At 34.6% G+C, this 18,002-nt stretch overlaps 1 protein-coding gene across 2 annotated transcripts; it reads right to left on the bottom strand.

The window, feature by feature from the left end:
• Positions 1-2,145: 2,145 nt before the first annotated feature.
• LOC145158894 (MADS-box protein EJ2-like) lies at positions 2,146-6,249 on the bottom strand. Of its 2 annotated transcripts, XM_079077848.1 has the most exons (9): positions 5,827-6,249; positions 3,990-4,068; positions 3,602-3,663; positions 3,356-3,455; positions 3,122-3,163; positions 2,988-3,029; positions 2,685-2,821; positions 2,437-2,584; positions 2,146-2,341 (listed from the first exon to the last, which is right to left on the bottom strand). In XM_079077848.1, exons 1-8 carry the CDS (start codon positions 6,009-6,011, stop codon positions 2,482-2,484), a joined length of 750 nt encoding a protein of 249 aa, XP_078933974.1. In that variant the 5' UTR covers positions 6,012-6,249; the 3' UTR covers positions 2,146-2,341; positions 2,437-2,481. The 2 variants fall into 2 exon arrangements, with proteins under 2 accessions (XP_078933974.1, XP_078933907.1); XM_079077781.1 differs by having other exon boundaries at positions 2,146-2,584; positions 5,827-6,248.
• Between the last annotated feature and the right edge of the window lie 11,753 nt (positions 6,250-18,002).

Raw genomic sequence — 18,002 nt, 5'->3', positions numbered from 1 at the left:
TTGGATTAAGGTGTCTAAGCTCATAACTAAATTGGTATAAACTTGCAAATAGAAGAAAAGTCATTTCTGGGTTGCCCTCATAACCAGAAATATGTAGAAATGATATTAGGAGAGAGAGAAATTATTGTTAATATATTATATGATTAATATATTAATTGAGAATAGATAATCAATATGTTAATGTGTTATGTGATTAATAAATTAACATGATATCAATAGTTAAATAATTGATTTGTTAATTTATATGGTTAATAAATTAATAAGAAATCAATTAGAATTAATTAGTTATTAATCAGAATTAATCTGAAATTAATTCAGGATTAATTGGAATTAGTTAAAGGTGCAATGAGTGAATTGTAATTATTCAATAGTTAAACAAAAGAAACAATTCTAGAACCCTCCGTGGTATGGACAGTTTTGGAGGGGTTCTTAGGGTTTCTAGAAGCATCCTGATTGCAGATAAGGAAATAATTTGATTGAGATTAAATCTATTATTTATTCAATTCAAATCTTGCTTGGTCTGCATGTTACCTAAACTATAAATAGGGCCCCTTGGCTCATTATTTTCATTCATATCTTTACCTACGAGCTTAGGAATGAAATTTATGTTCCTCTCCTTTCCGTCATCTTCATTCTAGAGTTTCTAGGGTTTTAGGAACAAACCACTAGCGGCACTAAACTTTTGGTGCTTGTTTTCCAAGGTTTTCAAGAAGGATATTAGTGTGATTATTTGCTACACTAATCAAGAGGTATGTAACCCTAATCTTATGTACATTTTGATTATAATAGGTTACCATTAGGTTTCTTGATGTTCATAGTTTATTGATATCAATAGAGAAAACATAGATCCAAATAGGTTGCATGTGAACGTAAGAGTTAAGTAATTTTTCGCCTCATACATAGATTTATTACCTATAAAACCCATCAAATGCATGGTACCCGGATGATGAATGTAATTGACCATGTGAAAAAGAAGCAAAGTGATGAGTGTGCCCATAAATGATACTCGTCATGGGAATGTCAAAGAGAATGATGATGCTTGAAGTTTGAATGTTTCAAGGTAATGAATATTATGGAAGCAATCTAGGTTAAAAGGGTGTGTTAAAATTTAACCTAGATTGTTAAGTTAGTTATATTAGATTCTATCAAATGTGATGTAAACCAATGTATTGGTTCTTGAATCGTTGTTTCGTTGGGGTATACCCTAAAACTTGTCTCTTGTACATAAAGGGGCACTATTTATCATATTAGGATGTATGCATATACATTAAAAAATCAAGTGTGTGTGTATGTTTGTTTTTGAAATCTTATCTCTTTCTTCAACATTTTGACCATCACTACAAGAATATTGACCTTTTGTGGCAACTATTAGTGTGATCGAATCATGGTTCCAACAATTAAATTAGACACAAAATCGACAGATAGGGTTTAGCCACAGAGTTTCAAAAACAAACATACACACACACACTTGATTTTTTAATTTATATGCATACATCCTAATATGATAAATAGTGCATGCGGGTTGGTGTCGATGAGCTTTAGTGACGACAACCATTACTTCCGGCGACACCTAATGCGAATGTTTGGTGTCGCCGTTAATAATGGTTGTGGCCACTAAAGCCCAATACTCTTGTAAAATGTAAGCGTGTTGCATTTCTTTCATCTCCATAACATACAAGCTCTAGCTCTATCTATATGATAATTAAATGCATGATTGGACTTCGTATAGTTTCAAACAATATGAAAGAATAATGAGACAATTTTGAGTTATTAATATTCTAAGTCAAAGTAACAGTGAAAAGTTATAACTGTTATCTTCTATATATAATGTATAAGTTTTCAGATTTCCATATTTATACCATTTAGTTAGTATTTTGCTAAGTTGTATTCAGACCAGAACACCAAAGTACCTTACAGGTAATGGTGTGCAATCTCTTTTACCTTTTACCTTTTCTAGGAAAGAAAAAAAAATCTAGCATACATATGTTCGTGTGTCAGCTACTTGACAAAGAACAATGCCATTAAATCAAACACATAAATGAATGACTACTTTATATGTTATTTCTCCCATCAACCATGTATTTTTTTAACCTAACTCCTTACAGACGGATTCCTACAAATATGTTTTTGATCAAAATAAAGAAGTTAACCAAAAAAAATTCATGATGATTATCTTCAATTGAACATAGATCAAAAAAGTTGTACTTCAACCAAAATAATAATAACAAATCCAGATTGCTTAAAATCTTATACAAATTAAGTACATACATGCCAAGAATCCATGGGTTCTTCAAATCAAGGTCATCGTCGTCCTCTCAACGACTTATGAAGCCTTCAATCTCTTGGGAGAATAATTACGAATTTGCATAAACACACATAATACACACACTCAAAAAAATAAAATGATATAAGTTTGGTTCTAAAAGAAGAAATTACCTTATTTTTACCCGTGGGAAACTTAGGGTGATGCAATTTCTTCTACTACAGCATCCATCCTGGAAACAACCCATTAGGATTGTTTCCATTGACACCAGCAACGTTCATCTCATCGGAGCCAATAGGGTTGTATCTTAATCCACTGAAACTGAAAAAGCATTTGGAAAAGGAGTCCCTTTTAGTTCGAACTAGTGCTATTATTTTAAATTTAAAACCTTCTGTTTTAAGCTTGAAATCCGTAAAAACACCTGGTGTGCATGCTGGAGTTCAATCCAAGAGGTTGGAAGAAATCGTCAGAGTGTGTAGGAAGGGGATTATACGGAATGGTTTGTGCTCCACCTTCCCACATTTGCCTAACTGGAAATTCCTGAGCATTTTCTTCCAACTGCACAAAAGATCTCTTCAGTAATCTGTTTCTTTCACTTTAAGCTAACTACAAGGGATGTATAAAAAAAACTCATGCAATGTTCAGGATATATGCTTGATATCTGTATTGTAGTGAATGGAGTATTATATTAATTAGTGTGTTGAGGGAAGAGAGAGAGTAACACCTTTTTCCTTAAGGCTTTATTTGTTTCAGCAAGAACTTGCTCCTGTAGATTAAGTCCGCCATTAATTAATTAAAGGGTAAAAACCTAAAACATTCAAGAGTGCACTGATGTTTTTACATCGGATGTATACATACCTTTCTTTGGAGTTCAGCAAGCTGATCCAACATGCATTGAGTCTGAAATTTCAAGAACAAAACATCTATATATAAGCTTATGAACCTAATATGATCTTCGACGCTTGCTTATATGAAAGGTATATGTATACGTCCACCCATTTCTTAATAATTAGTGAAATATCTCTTTCTTGTATGTAAGCAATATATGACTTTAATGAAAAAAGAACGAGTAGGATAGCCTCAAGTTTGTACCTTTGTTGATCTGATCTTCCTCAAAGACATCTCCAGTTGGTGCTCAAGTTGCTCCAGCTCCTTAGTGTTTAATGGGGTCAAATCTTCTCCGAGAAGATTTCTACAAGATTAATTGATTACCAGATTAATTAGGGCATCGAGGATATTTCAACAACAATTTTAATTTACGATTAGAGAAGTCAGAATATTTTGGATGAATAAAGTACTTAGAACTCTACATGGTAACGTCTGGAATCAGTGTCATACCTTTGTGACCGTTGCAGAACTTCCACTCTTGCCTTTAGCCTCAGATATTCATGGTAGTTATACTGCTCAACCATTTAGCTCAATGTTAATTACTAAAGAGTAATCATAAAATAAAAGTGATGACCCCATATTGGATCAAATTGATTCTTTAAAATTCCTTAACTATTTATATATGCCTCAATAACTCATTTTGGTGCTAATTGTGCATCTTTACGCCTCAATAGCTCTACAGATCTTTTTCTCCCACATGTGGGTGTTATAGTGTCAAAAAGGGAGAGACTTTTGATGTAACAAGGTGTGATTATTTTGTGTATGATGGAAGTACAAGTTTTAAATGTACATACAGACTCAAAATGGTTGCAGATTTTAAAATACGATAGCAACAAACCTGGCTCTCATTTTCAGGTTGGCTGGCTTTCAATGATCCGTAACTACAGCTGTGGTACTTCTCAAGTGTTTTCACCATGCTGAAAATGGAAGATCCAAGAACAAAAAATTAGCAACTGGGAAAAAAATAATAGGTACTTAGAAAACCCTCTTTTGAATTAAGCTGAAGTTAATTAAGGAAAGACCCGAAGTACTCATGCTCTAAATTGACCTAATTCATTGCTACACATGCCTAAACATGTGTTTCCACTTCAGGAGAAGTAGCACACCACTAACAAGATACTATATCATCAAAATTTTGCGAACAAAAAAAACCCATATGCACAATCAACATCATAAGATTCAAAATATGTTAAATATCTAACATCGACGACTCAAAAGCAAACCTTAGTCGCATACAAAACAATGATAATTGTAGCTAGTAATTAATAGGAAAAACTAAAAAGAAAACATATTTCCTGGTGAAAAACTTATTTACACTGAAATTGAGGGCATGTGAGGTACCAGAGAATATATTTCTTGAATTCTTGAGCTAGATCAGTGTTATTAGAACTTAGGATAAACTTGATGATTGGAAGTGGGTCTTGGATGTGTTCCCCACGCAATTAAAAATTAAAAACAAAACAGTGACGAGCTTGCTTTGGATTTTGCTCAAGTTTCATTTTATACTTGGAGTAAATTAATTACTCAAAGCTAGAGCCAGATCGTGTTTGAAAGATCAGTTAAGATCAAATGATTAAATAAAAGTTTAATGATAATTCTTAAAAATTTGTATATATACATCATTTTATCACTTTGTGATGTTCAAAGTAAGAAATGATGAAGAGGAACGATCCATTTTTTCAAGTATATAATAAATTCATTAGCAATTAATTAAAAAATTATCACAAGGAATAGATAGTATTTTTTTAATAAACTACAAACAAATTAAAATAATAATATCAACTTCTTTACCAGCTAGCTAGGGTTGCAAAATTCTATATTAGATATGAAGATTTACCAAAGGGCTTCTAGCCCAGCGGTATCAGGTTTTGTCCTCCCTCCTTGAGGTTGAAGGTTCAAGTCTCATGGGAGACCTTGAGGTTGAAGGTTCAAGTCTCATGGGAGACATAGGTGGATTTAAGAATAGTTTAAGATTATATTGTTTTTGCCCGTTCAAAAAAAATAAAATAAAATAAAATATGAAGATTTAGTATATAGGGTTTCAAATGATTTGCGCTTTTGCAGCTTTTCCAGATCTCTTCTCTGATATAACATCTAATGAATCTGTTGAAAAATAAATCTGAACAGTATTTTGTAGATAATGATTTGTTTTATAATTTGAAGGAAAATTAACGCAAGAAAAAAAAAACCTGAAATTAGTTCAAGAAATCAAAAACTCATGACCTCAAGACACAAAAAAACTAATAAATAATGAACCTTCATAAAACAAAGAAAAATTAAAACTATGCTTGTAAAAGACTAGATAATAAATCTATTTTGAAGATACATCAGATTTGAACCTGATGATGGGAAAATTAAATTAAAAATAAATAATAAATTACAATGAAACAAGAAAAAGAACAGATCTTTACGAAACCCTTCATTTTAGTTGACCAGGATGAATCTCTTTGAATTTCCAAGTTTGTACAGTCGATAAAAGATCAAAAAATCTGTACATGCTTTTTTCCAAGATTTCAAAGAAAGAAAAAGATAGATCGTATGTAAATCTACTACTAATGAAAAGATTTCATAGTTTTTGTGTGTAAAGTACTATAGAAGATAAGAAAACATACCACTACAAACAAAAAAACAGCCAAAGAATCTACCATGAAAGATAGAGAAAAAAAAAAGTATACCTAGAACTGCTACAGAATTCATAAAGCTTTCCACGATTAGAGAAGATGATGAGAGCAACCTCAGCATCACAGAGAACTGAGAGTTCATAGGCTTTCTTGAGAAGTCCATTTCTTCTCTTAGCAAAAGTAACCTGCCGGTTAATTTTGTTCTCTATTCTCTTCAGTTCTACTCTCCCTCTTCCCATGATTATTAGTAGTTTGTTTCCTTTTTATTTGTGTGTTTTTTTCCTTTCTGCAAACAATTCTACTCTTGGTTAAGAGAAGACCCACTTTTAGAAGTTCCTTTAATTCATGAAACTTGTGTTTTGTATATAGATAAAACAGGAGGAGAGAGAGAAACTGAGTTCTCAAAAGAGAAATGTGAGAAGAAAATGGAAACCCTGGGGTGATCTATCTTTGGGCAACCCCCATCTACCATTGGTCTTTTCTATACATGACTGCCACTTTAATTCAATAATGAATACTCTACTCTCTTTTTAACTTTGTATTACTCTATACTCCACAATATACAATAAAATGGTATTTGACTTGATAATTTGTTTCATTTTTATTTAATATTTTGTATTAAGAAACAATGATGTAACCACTGGATAAACAACAGAAATTTATACAAATGAATGAAATATATATATATATATATATATATATATATATATATATATATATATATATATATATATATATATATATATTGGTATTTAAACATCAAGCTTTCTATAAGTTGTTCTATTTTCAAATTAGTTTTCATTAGCTCGAATACATTTTCTATACATTGAGCTCACGGGTAAAATAAATTACGTACATGTATCTTGCATCACCTCAAGTGCTCCATGTTTATGATAAACTATTTTTTTGAATTGGGTTTATTATGGATATATACTTATTTATGTATGTGAGATATGTACCTTATATATGTTAGCCAAATCCTAAGTTTATTGATGATACCTAGGTGATATCTTTATTTTTGGATTAAATAATTGATAAACAACTTAACTTTGGTTGGATCAACTCATATCATAGTCCCCTCGAAACTTGTTCATTGATGTTGTACATAATCCTCCGATACGTACTTTCTACCATCTAGGTTGCTCCTATATCTTACTAAAATATTGTCATTTCAAACACTAATCTTACATTAACTGTCATGAAAATCATGCGAACCTGATTACTTTTATGTAAATTATTTTGTCTGAAAATAGTATTGACATGTAAAAGGATATGCGAAATGTTGAATGGATTCGTCTTATTGTTGGTTCTTCCTTATGCCCTTTATGTAATATCAAGCGTAAAAATGATGAACATATTTTTATTGAGTGCTCTACAGTAAAAAGCGATGAGATTGTTTCTCAAAAGATGGTGAGCGACATCCCAATTACCATTGTCTTGATCAACAACTTCATAGACACACTACTACAAATTGACCAATAGAAAACGCTAAATAAAATACGTTCTTAAGGTTTCCGTATTAAATAACTTTAAATAAAGGGAGCGCATAGTTTTGGAGATAATCGAACAGGGTTTAATTCAAAGACCCGTAACATATTTATCAATTTGGGCGGTGTTTCAATTTGGTCGATTTGTTCTAAAATTTAGGCGTCTTTTAAAATTAACTCCTCATTTCTCGATCTCTTCCTCCCCACGTCAAAAGAGATGAGATAGGCCATCGTCATTTCTCTCCATTCTAGCTTAATTCCCACCATGTAACCCTACAAATGAGCAATTTAACAAGAATTGATGCATATAGTGGTTTCCTAAGCCGTCTTCCAGAATCGATAAGGCAAGGCGAACCAAGACATGTTTTAACCACATAGTGGTTTCTAATGGAGGGCCAATGGAATGGGGTAACACCTTGATTCGATCAAAACCTATCACGGTTATCTATGGCAAGTCATTGGAATTTCAAGACCTGATTTGAGAGTTAGATTGCAAAATATATTCTGTTAAGCCAATGTATAAACAAATTTCACTTGTTTGTTCCTTATCATTTATACAAAAGTTTATTGTTTGACCGATCAGTGGTGCTCTATGTTACAAATTGGATGCGTCATGGTAGAACCTTCGTACTTCAGTATCGTGTGATGTAAGTAGAAATCTCTCTCTCTCTCTCTCTCTCTCTCTCTCTCTCTCTCTCTCTCTCTCTCTCTCTCTCTCTCTCTCTCTCTCTCTCTCTCTCTCTCTCTCTCTCTCTCTCTCTCTCTCTCTCTCTCTCTCTCTCTCTCTCTCTCTCTCTCTCTCTCTCTCTCTCTCTCTCTCTCTCTCTCTCTCTATATATATATATATATATATATATATATATATATATATATATATATATATGGAAGAGTTATTTGGAAAACAAAAAAACCCTAAAAAAACACTAAAAATCATAAAAATACATAAAAAAAATACGTAGACATTACAAAACTTTTTTTTTAATTTTTTTATCAAAAAATCGCAGCCTTTTTGACAATTTCACTGAAAAAAAAATAAAAAATCAATTTTTTTTTTTTATTTTTTTGTAAAATTTTTTTTTTTCAAAAATATTTTCAGCGATTTTATGTTAAAAGATGCGATTTTTTGATAAAAAAATTCAAAAAAAATTTTTGTGATCTCTAAGTATTTTTTTTTTATGCATTTTTATGATTTTTAGGGTTTTTTTTAGGGTTTTTTATTTTCCATAGAACCTAAACCTATATATATATATATATATATATATATATATATATATATATATATATATATATATATATATATATATATATATATATATATGCATCAATTCTTGTTAAATTGCTCATTTGTATCCATTTTTGGTTATCAATTAAACTATACATTCTTTCCAATTAGTGCTAAGAAATAACCCTTTAGAATTACTATAGGAATTATAGGCTGCAAATAGATTTATTGGCTCGCATTGCATGAGAATTTACTCTTAAGAACCATGCATGCAAGTTGTCATTTCACTTATGTAGCTTATGCTTATTTTTTGATTCCTAAATGACATTAACGACTTATCAAGTTTGTACACAAAGTCAGGCATTAACTTAAACCTATTATATATTCTTTATCCACCTCTAAAGTCCAACCTTTCTTCTACAAAGAGTTCACTATGCATTTATTGTTTTTTACTATATGTTGCGACATTGCATTGTGGCTTCCATATTATTTTTCCATATCATATTACCTTTTGGAAAAAAAAAAAAGAACCAAACCAACAAAATGCATCTTTTGATACTTATGTTACTATTATGTTGGATTGCGGTACTTCCTAACGCACCATGGCTAGCCTCAATAGAAGACTTTGTCAATTTTAGACAATAATGGTGTCTCATAAGCAACAATTTGGTGGCCAAAACAATGTACAGTAGACAAAACCATGATTTTTTTAATAAATTTTTTAGTTATAAAATACAGTTTTATGTAAGGAATTGTATTATATCATACATATAGAGTACGGTTATGTAACCGAACTCTATTTAGGCTTCAAAGAGGACCCCCCCCCCCTCCCCCCTTATAACACAGTCTTATAACCGTACTTTATTAAAATTTCCAGCTTGCATAGAAGGTTTAAAATTAAATTTTTTCCATTATTTTGGTCATGTTACACTTGAAAGGTCAATTTTACCTTTTTCATTTCATTTTTCCATTTTCTTTATTTATTTTGGTATTTAGATCATTAAGAAAAAAAAAATCCTACCTTACCCAACCCTCTACACCTGTACCCCCCCTCTCTCTCTCACCGACACATACACACACCCATCTTCTTCCTCACAATCATCTGCAAATTAAACCTCTCATACACACATACATATATGGCGGGGCTCTTGAGTTTTCAAATTAACCAAAGATGGAATCCTTACTTGTACATTTGCTCATTAGTAGTGAACCATGATCCAAACTATTTACAAGAATCACTGGAGCTCAGCTCACAACAAAAAGGAAATGGTCCAAAATCGTGGTACACCTCTGGCTACACTTCACCCACCTCCCTCACTACGCTAACTCTAGGTTGAAAGTTCAATGTAATACGAATCTGATCTTGACTTTTACTTTTACTCATCGGACGAACCCAAGTGGCTTCTGGCGACGCTTAACTATGGGGTATATCCTTGATATAGAAGTTGATGTCCATCTTACCGTCGTTTGACATAGACCCTTCCACCATCACCGTGGTTTGAACTGATTTCTGATTGTCGGGGCTCTATGGAAGAAGATAAAATCTGGAATTGAGTTACAGAGCAACAATAGTGGTTCACAGAAAGAGAGGCGAAATAGAAAGAGGTGTATAAGGTCCATTCCAATGAAGAAAATTGAACTCCTAAAAGACGAACTCCAAAAAAAAGAGAAAAAAGGGGGGCAAGAAAGAACATTTTCAGGTGAGGTGATGAATAAAAACATGGGATGAGGGAAGGTGGTTTTTTTCTTAAGTAGTGTTTATTATGAGAGCGAGAGAGAATGATAAAACTTTTGGGAACCATCGGACTTGAGGGGCATAATCGGGAATACAGAGTAAAGCCAGAGGGGCATAAAAATTTTTTTTTAGGGTGTTCCTTCTAAAATAATATATATATATATATATATATATATATATATATATATATATATATATATATATATATATATATATATATGGTATTTTGAAGACCCTATGTAAAAGGTGAAAATTGGCCCCTAAATATAATTTTTTTTATATACAAGAAAAATAAATTGAAAAAGAACACCTAAAAACTAAATTAAATTAGCTAAAAATTGAATTGTGCAAATTTATAAAATTTATGGTGTAAAATATGCAAACTTTGAAAACTAAATTACTAAAAGAATTTAACTTCTAAATATGAGGGGGCCAACTGAAATGAATTCCTTAAAAAAAACGTGATGGAATGAAATTTGCAGTGGTTTGGGAAAGAGGTAAGGCAGCTTGCCAACTGAAATAAACATAATTTCTGAAATAACTTACAAAAAAAATTGAGGGGGGGGGGCCTGGGCCTACCCTGGTCCTAGGGTGGCTCCGCCCTTGGATGTTGTAGTGATTGTGTTCATATGAGGTGAAAGAGAGAAACCCAACCAGTTATTACTGTTTTTGTTGCCGTCAGTGCTTTCATTGTTGTTGTTGTTCTTGATCATGGACTTCATTTTTCTATGTATCGAACTCACTTTCACACTTGGAATAAAGAAAAAGGGATCGCTAAAGCTTACCGAATCATTGGGGAGATTGAAAACTAATCATTTTGTGTTCCCTCCGTTTTTGGGAGAGAGAGAGAGAGAGGGAGAGAGAGAGACCATTGCGGTAGGTGGGCCCTTTTTTCTTTTTTCTTTTATTTTTAAATTAACAAAGCATTAAAATAAAAACAAAAAAGCAGAAAGGAAATTAAAAGGTCAAAAATCTCATTTCAAGTTTACTAGGGGACCAAAAACATAGAAAAATCATAATTTTGGACCTTCATGCAAGTTGGAAACTTTTTGGACCCTCCATAGTTTTTTGAATACCATAGGGACCAATCTTGCAGTTTTGTCAACTTCATAAAAATGACGTTGGCGTGATTTTCACCCAGAAAGTTCAATCGAACATTATAGTTGTTCTTATCTTCCTTGTCTGGGTTATATGGAGCTACAGAAATGAGTGTTTGCTCAATTGACTGGTGATTAGAGCTCGGACATGTTCAATGACCAAACATGTTAAATTGATTTAATTAATACCCTTATGACTAATATGTAAACGTGTTTAACTCTACCTCCTTGCTAGCTTTTCATTGATACAAATTTTTGCTGTAAAAAAATGATATAAGAACTATGCAACGTATATAAACATAAAGTTAATTTTAGTATGGTAAGCTATCATAAAAATGATAATTTGATCTTATTTTCCGAGATATAGAATTATACACTTATATTTGATTGTATACAAGTTTACATAGTGGATATAACACTCAACTTGTCCAAAACATGGCATGCCCATGTTTCAATTTTATTATATCTCTTTTTCGTAGTGTTACTAATTGGACTTGAGGAGTTTCTAAATGTGATTTATTCTACTTCCTTTTATGCACTAATTAGCAATGAAGATGATGGAAAACATGTGTTCTAAAACTTTGTATGGAGTCATGAAACTGAATAAGATGTTATTAGTAGCATGGAAAAAGGTTCTTACATTCAATTAGAAAGTGGTAATATGGGGATTGTTGGTCTCATGGAATGAATTATACTCTTAAGGCTACATAATGGTGAAAAATTATACATGTTAGTAAGTGGTTATAAACTACAAGAAAATTGGGATTCTATGACAAAATTATCAAAGACTTATTAATCAGACCTAGATATCATGTATCTGGGACTAATGAATCAGTCTCAGATACTATCTAGTATTGATTTTAATATCTGAATAATTTGAGTTTGGCTAGACGTATTTGGGGTTGAAGTTTAACCCATAATATGTTTGTACCAATTTAGGTTTGGAGGGAGACACATTATGGATTGAATTTCAGTTTTGAATAAAATATCACCAATTTTGACATTAGAGGGAAGCTTATTAGGTACTAAATGTAACATCCCAATTTTTTCAAAAAAAAAATATTTTTGGTGTAAAGAAAACATCATATATTATAAAAACCAAGTCATAAAACCCCAAGGTGAAACAAATACAACCATCCATATTAGAGTGTCAAAATGTGGAAATCATAAAATCTGCAAGTCGTAGTGTACAGTCAAGCCTTTTCCTTTCCACGATCATCTGAAATACCTGCAACATATTTAATCCACAACTGTAAGCACGATGCTTAGTGAGTTTTCCAAAATATTACATAAAGCTCTGCATAAATAACAACTATGGGTTATCAGCAACCCTGTGGATTAACATCACATTTCAGGGGTTATCAACAACCTTTGGGACTAACAGCAGTCCCATGGTTTTTAATAAATGAACGAACATGAACACAAATTCCCGTTCGTTTAGTTAAACGAACGAACATGAACAATGACTTTTTATGTTCATATATTTTCAATTGTTTTTTTATTACATTACTATATTATAGTTCGTTTATGTTCATATATGTTCAATTGTGTTTGTTTATCTTTGTTCGTTTATGTTCGTTCGTTTATGTTCGTTTAGCATGTTCATGAGCATAAACGAACGAACATGAACAAGGCAATTTTGTTAAACGAACGAACATGAACAAGAAAACTCCGTTCGTTTATCCGTTCGTGTTCGTTCGTTTGTTCGGCTAACTTAAACAAACGAACTTGAACAAGCCTTTGTTCGTGTTCGTTTGGTTCGTTTACAAACCTAGTTACAACTTCACAAATAATATCAATCAACAAGTAAAACCCAACTGGTCAACATGTATACACTACTACGCAGGTAATATAGTGAGAAGACTCACCTTGCGAATAACAACTAGACACAACAGCTTACACATAGTGTAGATAGGTACAACAAATCACCTAATCAGCAATAACGAAATATCCCATTTAGTCTACACTCTAGATCCCTAATTTGACCAAATTTTAACAACAACCAAAGTCAACGGTCAACCCTACTATGCCATGTGTACAAGCTACGCCCAGCGTAGGAGGACTTACACCCCACATATTGGTATGAATGCCAAAAGTTCCATTAAGCTCTTAATATAGAATGTTAGCTCAAGGAACGTCTTAATGGATAAAGTCTCTGACTTTATCCCTTTGCATGTTATGAATGAGCAATAAACTAAACCCTAAGTCCATGAAGTGCATTAAAGCTCAGGATCTCATGCATGGGGTAGATGGGAGTGATCAAACTCTCATTTTTATGATTCAACAACCCCAAAAACAATAGGAAATGGTCTTCAAATGGTCTAGAGTAGATCATATTCACAAGAACCAAATTTATGGGACAAAAAGCATAAAAATGCCTAACTAACCAGATCTAGCATGAGAGATTGCCAAGATAGGAACTTTATACCTTCTGGAGGTGGAAAACAAGATGAAGGATCTGGATCTACAACACTTGGAGCTCCTAAATGCTTCTCCAATGGTCTTCTCCTTCAAAGGTGCACAAAAGAACACTTTAAGACCTCAAAATTCTCACAAAAATAGATAGGGTTGCGAAGGGAATTGATAGGAGGATGGAGGCTGGGTATGAAGAGGCCCTTAATGAGTTAGAGCCTTTTGAAGGTTTGTATCGATCGGATACACTTCAAGTATAATAACAAAGAACAAACTAACCGAAATGATACGTGTGACAAGCTGTGGTGTTTTAGCTTAGCCATCGGCATAGATTTTTCAAGCTCTCATCAGCGTATGGTACATTACATGGAATCATAAAGCTTTAAAGAAAAATGTAAGGGCAAGAAGGGGTTGGTGCGTGTGATAATCTACGGTACATAGACTAACCATCGACACAATGTTTCAAACTTTTATTAGTGTGTGGTATATCACAGTGAATCATAAAGTTTATTGAGAATAAATTAATGAAAGAATGGATTGTTTCATTCACGCTGAGGTGAAATCAGTGTGAATCATAAACGATGTCAGCTCATCAACTAGAAGTGTTTTGACTTCCGTTGAAACATCACAAAAATCATGACCAAAAATTTTCATTTTTAATTCTTAAATAAAACCATAGTTATCAAAATGATCTCGTCAAAACATAAGTCATAGTATCTCAAAACAACCCATATCTAAACATCTGTCAAATATATCAGAGTAAACATCCTAGGCTAAAACATCATGGTGTGTGCAATGCAGTCATCCCGAGCTCTTCCCTTGGCTACCGGAAGTACCTGAAACCAAAACTGAGAACTGTAAGCACGAAGCTTAATGAATTTCCCCCAAACTACCACATACCATACACATAACATGCAACTAGGAGTTACGGGCCTCGCCCACACTCAAGGTGATACGGGCCTCGCCCACACTCGGATAACGGGCCCCGCCCTATGAAATACGGGCCTCGCCCACGCTTAGTGAGATACGGACCGCACCCACACTCAGCTGTCTAGTAGATACGGGCCTCACCTACAGGGTCAACTAGTATACCCAAATCTACCAATCCATTTAGCTGTCTAGAAGATAATAGTGAGTTTCGGGCCCCGCCCACACTCAGCTAACTAAGAAAACACATACAGGTATCACACAGACAACAAGTATACCCAAATCTACCAATCCATTCCATATCTATAATCAAATAATGTTAAGATACGGGCCCTGCCCACCCTTAGCTACTAATCAGCTCACATAACATACACGGGACGACATTGGTGCCTTCGACTCGTTTAATCCAGGAGGAAACTCACCTCAAATGTCGTGTGATAGCTGAAATGTCTCTGCCCTGAAAACAGCTCTGCTCAATCCCTGAACCAAACAATCCCTTAGCTGCCATTTCATATTTATAACCCATTAGGGTCAACTATGGTCAAAGTCAAACCTAGGTCAAAGTCAACGCTCCGAGTTGACCCAATTCGTCGAGTTTACCCTTCAACTCGCCGAGTTCCCATAAAGCACAGAAGCGTGAAATCGCGATCCAACTCGTCGAGTTCTTCCTTATTACCATAATCGGGACTTTCCCATACAACTCGTCGAGTTCCCTTGTGGACTCATCGAGTTCCTCAGTCTGTCCATCCTTCTTAATGCCTTAAGCCCTTATCATTCAAATCCAAGTCCCATCTTCCAGATTTAGACTGGAAATGCCTCTAGAAGGGTATAGTTTCCACCTTTACCCCTTGATACCTTTCCTAAAAGGATTAAGCTCAAACCCTAACCCAAAAAGGCCAACGTCTTAATACAAACACCATCACAACTAAAAGATAGACCATGAGATCATAGATCTGGACTCTAGGGACTAAATAATCACGTAAATTCATAAACTTTATCTGCATGCATGGCAATAGAAGCTTCAAAAGACCAAAATGATGGTCTAAAGGTTGCATCAGACTTCCATGGCCATAAAGTTGGCACATTTATTCCATGAAAACCCCTTAAGGCCCTAGATCTGAAGTGTTCTCCACTTGGGACGTCCAAATCCCAAGAATCATATCATTTGGACCAAAATAAGCAAGGAACTTCAAAAATGGAGATCTAAATGACCATAAAGCAAGGTTCAAGCTTTATACCAGCAAAATGTCGTGGATGAACCAAGGATTATGGATCTATATGCTCCTTCTTGTGTCTCTAAGCTCTTCCTTCTTCCAATGGCTTCAAAACACACACTAAACACTTGAAATGGCTCACAAACACTCACAATAGCATTAGGGTTTCGAGATTTAGGGTTTGGGACTTTGAGGCCGGAAATAAGGCCAACATGAAAGGTTTAAGATGTTTAAATAGGGTGCAAACCCTGGAAATTAGGGTTTCACATCTGCCAGCTTACTCGTCAAGTTTAGGCCTCCCAACTCGTCGAGTAGGTTTCTCTACCCGCGGTCCTGATAATCTCTACTCGACGAGTTTGGGGCTTCCAACTCGTCGAGTTTCTCTATAAAAGTGAATAAATTATGATTTTAAATACATACCAGGAACCAGGCGTTACAATTCTCCCCAACTTGTCTCAGACTTCGTCCTCGAAGTCTTCTGTCTCGAATAACTCTAGATAATGCTCTCTCATCTCCTCCTCAGGCTCCCAAGTCTACTCTGACGCCTTACGGTGCATCCACTGCACCTTTACCAACTGTACGACCTTGTTCCTCAAGGTTTTCATCTTCCGATCCAGAATCGCTACTGGCCTCTCAATGTATTTTAGGCGGTCGTCCACCTGAATATCCTCCATAGGCACAACTGCGAAATTGTCCACTAAACACTTCCGCAGCTGGGAGACATGAAAAGTATTGTGGATCTGACTAAGCTCAGATGGCACATCCAGTTGATACGCCACCTGGCCCACACGAGCCAAAACCCTAAACGGACCGATGTACTTGGGACCCAACTTACCCCGCTTCCTAAACCAGATGACACCTTTCTAAGGTGACACCTTCAGGAGAACCATATCCCCTACCTGAAACTCCAGGTCCGACCGACGCTTGTCGGCATAGCTCTTCTGCCGACTCTGAGCTGTCTGAAGTCTGCTCCGGACCTGTTCGATCTGTTGGATTAATGTCTAAGTCCATAACTATAATTGGTAAGACTTGACCCGACCCGGCATGGTCCATTTGGGTTGCATGGCATCGGGACAATTGGATAGACAAGATGAGGAAAAAGGATACTAGTGATTTATATTAATATATTATAAGTTCTAATATATTAATATATAATCATATTATTTAATTAGTATTGATCAAGAATTAATTTATAATTAATTAAGTGATCAAAAGGAACTAATTAAATATGGACTCTAAGAGATGGGCCAAGTTCATTTAGGTTGGGCTAAGCTTTCATGGATAGTCCATGGAGTGTTTAACCCATGGATCATATGAAATGAAAGGTCATGGGTATTAGGGTGTAACCCTAATCTCCACACTATATAAAGATGTCCTTGGTTGGTGAAATTGGAACTAGTGTGTGTACACAAAAGGGCAAGGCCGATTTCACTAGAGAGAACCAAAGTATCCTTATTCTCAAGGTTATTCCAAGTGTTCATGGTGTTGTGTGAACCATTTGAGGTGTCACACTTGGGGCACTAGGCACTCAGGCTTCATGAAGACAAGTTACATAAAAAAAGGTATGTATTCTATCTATTTTATTACCCAAGTATATGATACTTATATGCTAGTATAGGGTAATATATTGGAAACTTCATATTTGCATGTATAATAGAGAAAACATAGATCCAAGGTATTTAGGGTTGTATGTGCACCATAGGATGTTGTAGTATACTAAAACCCAACACGATCTTCTCAGTAGTCTTGAGTACCACCTCAGTACTCCCCATGACTCTCTGACCGACCTCTCCCCAACAAATTGGGGTCCTACACTTCCTCCCGTAGAGCATCTCGAATGGAGGTCGATCTATGATAGCGTGATAACTGTTGTTATACGAAAATTCCGCTAATAGAAGATACGTATCCCAACTCCCACCAAAATCCAATACGCATGCGTGAAGCATATCCTCTAGAGTCTGGATCGTCCTCTCACTCTGCCCATCCGTCTGAGGATGAAAAGTTATGCTGAAGTGAAGACGAGTACCCATCTCGTCGTGAAACCGCTTCTAGAATCCGGAAGTAAAGCGAACATCTCGGTCTGACACAACCGATACCGGCACTCCATGACGTGCCACCACCTCGCAGACGTAGATC

The sequence above is a fragment of the Lactuca virosa genome, chromosome 1, assembly GCF_052849685.1.
Source record: "Lactuca virosa cultivar CGN04683 chromosome 1, Lactuca_virosa_CGN04683_v6, whole genome shotgun sequence".
NCBI lineage: Eukaryota > Viridiplantae > Streptophyta > Magnoliopsida > Asterales > Asteraceae > Lactuca > Lactuca virosa.
The sequence above is the reverse complement of the archived record's forward strand: the minus strand, read 5'-3'. Positions and strand labels throughout refer to the sequence as shown.